Here is a 3,284-nt window from a genome sequence, read left to right on the forward strand (position 1 = left end):
ATCTCTCCAGCCCCGTGCCTATACATTTTGTAGCACTATGAAGTTACTTTCCTTGTCTCTTTTCTTCTTCTTCTAGCTCAGGCTGGATACCACTCTTGGTTCTCCAGGTGTGCCCATCACACTCAGCTTACTTTGTACATTTCTTACCCATATTTAACTTATGCTAACAAAGCCTGCTCTACATAGCAGAACTGTCTGCAATCCTATGGGAAATAAATTCCACTAAAAGAATACATTTTGTTACATTAGCTGATCACTAAATATATTCACTGTGTTAATCAAGAATCAACTGGAAGAATACACATGTAGAATTACATGAAACTATCAGAATACGTAACAGAAAACGTGGCATTCACCCCTGGTTCACTTAGCCTTCCCCTTTGTAAAGAACTTCCTAAGACACTATGGTAAGACATATTAATAGTCCCTAACTCTTAAGTTTTTGTTTTTGCTTGTGTGTGCATGCATGCATGCTCATGTCTGAGTGGGCACATATGCCATGGCACACACATGGAGGACAGAGCACAACTTTGTGCAGTCAGTCTGTTTCTCCCCTTCCACCACAGGCTCTAGAGATTGAACTCAGGTGGCTCTGCTTATATGGACTAGATCTAATTATTAGCACATTGATATAGGCCCTGCTAAAAAACTAGTAACAGCAGATAAGAAATAGGGTTTCCAATCATTTCAAGCAGCATATAAAAGAGAACAGATAGACAGAAAATCACAATGGACAAGCACTTAGCATCCTGAAAAGTGCCACAAATATTTTAACCCCTTGTACACTGGTCATGATCCTGAAACTGTATTTAAAAGGAGCAATGTTAGTTTTGCCTATATGTATGCATGCCTGTGTTCCAGGGTCATCAGGTCCACTAGAACAAGAGTTACAGACAGTTGTGAGCTGCTATGTGGGTGCTTGGAAGTGAATCCGGGTCCTCTGTAACAGCAGCCAGAGTGCTCTTAACCACTGAGCCATTTCTCCAGCCCCTGAGAGTTATTTTTTTTAGAGGTGAAGACCATCAAAAAATGTTAAGACATTAGACATTAAATAAATAACCTCTATTTGAATTCTACTTTCCATTGGGGTCCCAAAACAAACTTTGTCCAAAATAAATCCTAATCTTGCACAGTATGAATTTGTCCTTTTAAAACAAGTCAGCCCCAATCTTCTGCTTTTGTAGTAAAGTGTACTTATTTTAAGAACATATACTACAATTACCAACTCTGGATGCAAACAAGTCTTTGATCTTTCTCTTAAAATTTAAGCATTTAAAATGAACCATCTATTATCAGCTCTGAGAACCTTACTAGCCATTTTTATTACCGTCTCTCCCCATTTCAATATAGTAACCATTGTCAAAAATATTACTAACTACAGCTGACCAGGAGACTGTGTCAAGTAGCAATAAAACACACTATCACATAGGTTCCCAATAAAAAGGAGAATAGCATGACACATATGATAGGTCCCAGAGAACCCACACGTGGTGAGCAGCATGAAACACTGAAAATACCTGTTGGAATATCAGGTACCTTACCTTTCAAGAGTCACCAGGAGTCCACGGTAGGACTTATTTAATCCTCTAGTTTTAAATAAGAACATCTACTTTGACCATTACTTAGCAGGCAGCTAGAGAGACCACAACAGAATTCACACCTAATTACTACCTGATACGATAATCAGGGTGGGCCCCTATAGGTCAGAAAGTAGACGACATGAGCATAGCCATATAAATCAACTACAATAAAGGAGTACAGAGAAAGATGTGGCCATCCTAGTGTGGAGATGTACAGTGACACAGGAGCATTAGAATGGGCTGGGTAGTGGGAACGTAAGAGGAACAAGAGGCAGCTTGCCTTTCAAATCAGAGAATATGTGCCAAGTTCAGAAGGAGCACAGGCAGAGTGAGACAGAACAAAATGCATGCAGAATAGGGTGTGACTCAATGGCAGAATACTTGCTGAACAAGGGAGGGGGCAACACTGACACGATCTGATGTAAGGCCTCTGATACTAGAACCTCAAGTCTAGGTCTCATCATGGGTCTACTTACAAAGAAAAAAGACCTTAGATTCTGAGCTAAATAAAAACAGATGAACTTAGCAAGGATGGAACTATGCCCAGTACTAGCCACCACTCCAGCCCTGGACTAGACTCTTTAATAGAGGTTTGGGTGTTAATAAAACAAAAAGGGTTGGAGATGGCTCTGTGGATAAGAGCACATACTGCTCTTGCAGAGGACTCAAGTTCAAAGCCCAGCACCCATATCAGATAGCTCACAAAATATACACAGCAATCAAACCACCACCAGCTCCTTTTTAGCCTTCACAATCACGAAGTTCTATGTCATCTAATAACTTTCAAATTCTCCAAACTGAAACTAATTGATGAATAAATTGATTTCTAAGATCCTATCAAATCAGTTAAGGAAAAGACAAGTTTAAATGAATTTCTTTGAGCCCCAGAACATATACAAAGAAAATCACCATCTCGAGGCTGGAGAGGTGGCTCAGAGGTTAAGAGCACTGACTATTCTTCCAGTGGTCCTGAGTTCAATTCCCAGCAACCACATGGGGGCTCACAACCATCTGTAATGAGATTTGATGCCCTCTAGAATATATGTAGGCAGAATACCATGAAGAAAATCACCATCTCTGAGCTGTGCACTAGAGAAGGGAAAAACTCATCAGTCTCTATGGACACCAATGTGCAAATATAAACCTGAATTCTCAAGTGGCATGAGCAGAACAAGGCTTTTAGAAAGCTACTAACACAGCACTATTACTTTACTACATCTGAACAGAATTTTCCTTATCTAAACTTTTCAGTATACGAGGTAGTTAATATTTGAAACCATTTGAAAATGCCAGTTACAAACTGGTATTTTTTTAAGCTGAGTGAGAACTGAACCCAGGGCCTTTTCTACCACTGAGCTAAATCGCCAATCCCTCTTAGTTTTATTTTAAAACCATACAGTACCCTCTCAGTTCCATTAAGGAAACAAAAAGTGTGAAGAACATAAATGAAGCTGGTAGCTACCTGTGCTTTCTGAAGCAGTTCAATCGTAAGAGGAAGCCAATCGGGAATGAGTTTCTCCATTTCCAGACTAACCATGGCCAGAGCAAGCATGGATCCTTTGAATTGCAGAAGTTGGTTGCAGGCCATACAGTGAAGTAGTTGCTTGGTCAGGAATGCCAGATGTTGAGACGGGCTCAATTTGGGTAAACTGAAAAGTAACTGAGGCCTAGTTGACACCGCAATGGCATGGAACTGGGGGGGGG

At 40.4% G+C, this 3,284-nt stretch overlaps 1 protein-coding gene across 1 annotated transcript in view; it reads right to left on the bottom strand.

The window, feature by feature from the left end:
- LOC101991382 (cyclin-I) overlaps positions 1-3,284 on the bottom strand; it is a 19,449-nt gene that overhangs the window by 2,073 nt on the left and 14,092 nt on the right. The window contains exon 3 of the mRNA XM_026785030.1: positions 3,043-3,273. Coding sequence (XP_026640831.1) covers positions 3,043-3,273 — 231 coding nt within the window. The remainder of the gene's footprint in view (positions 1-3,042; positions 3,274-3,284) is intronic.

This window comes from Microtus ochrogaster, linkage group LG1, assembly GCF_000317375.1.
Source record: "Microtus ochrogaster isolate Prairie Vole_2 linkage group LG1, MicOch1.0, whole genome shotgun sequence".
Taxonomy (NCBI): domain Eukaryota; kingdom Metazoa; phylum Chordata; class Mammalia; order Rodentia; family Cricetidae; genus Microtus; species Microtus ochrogaster.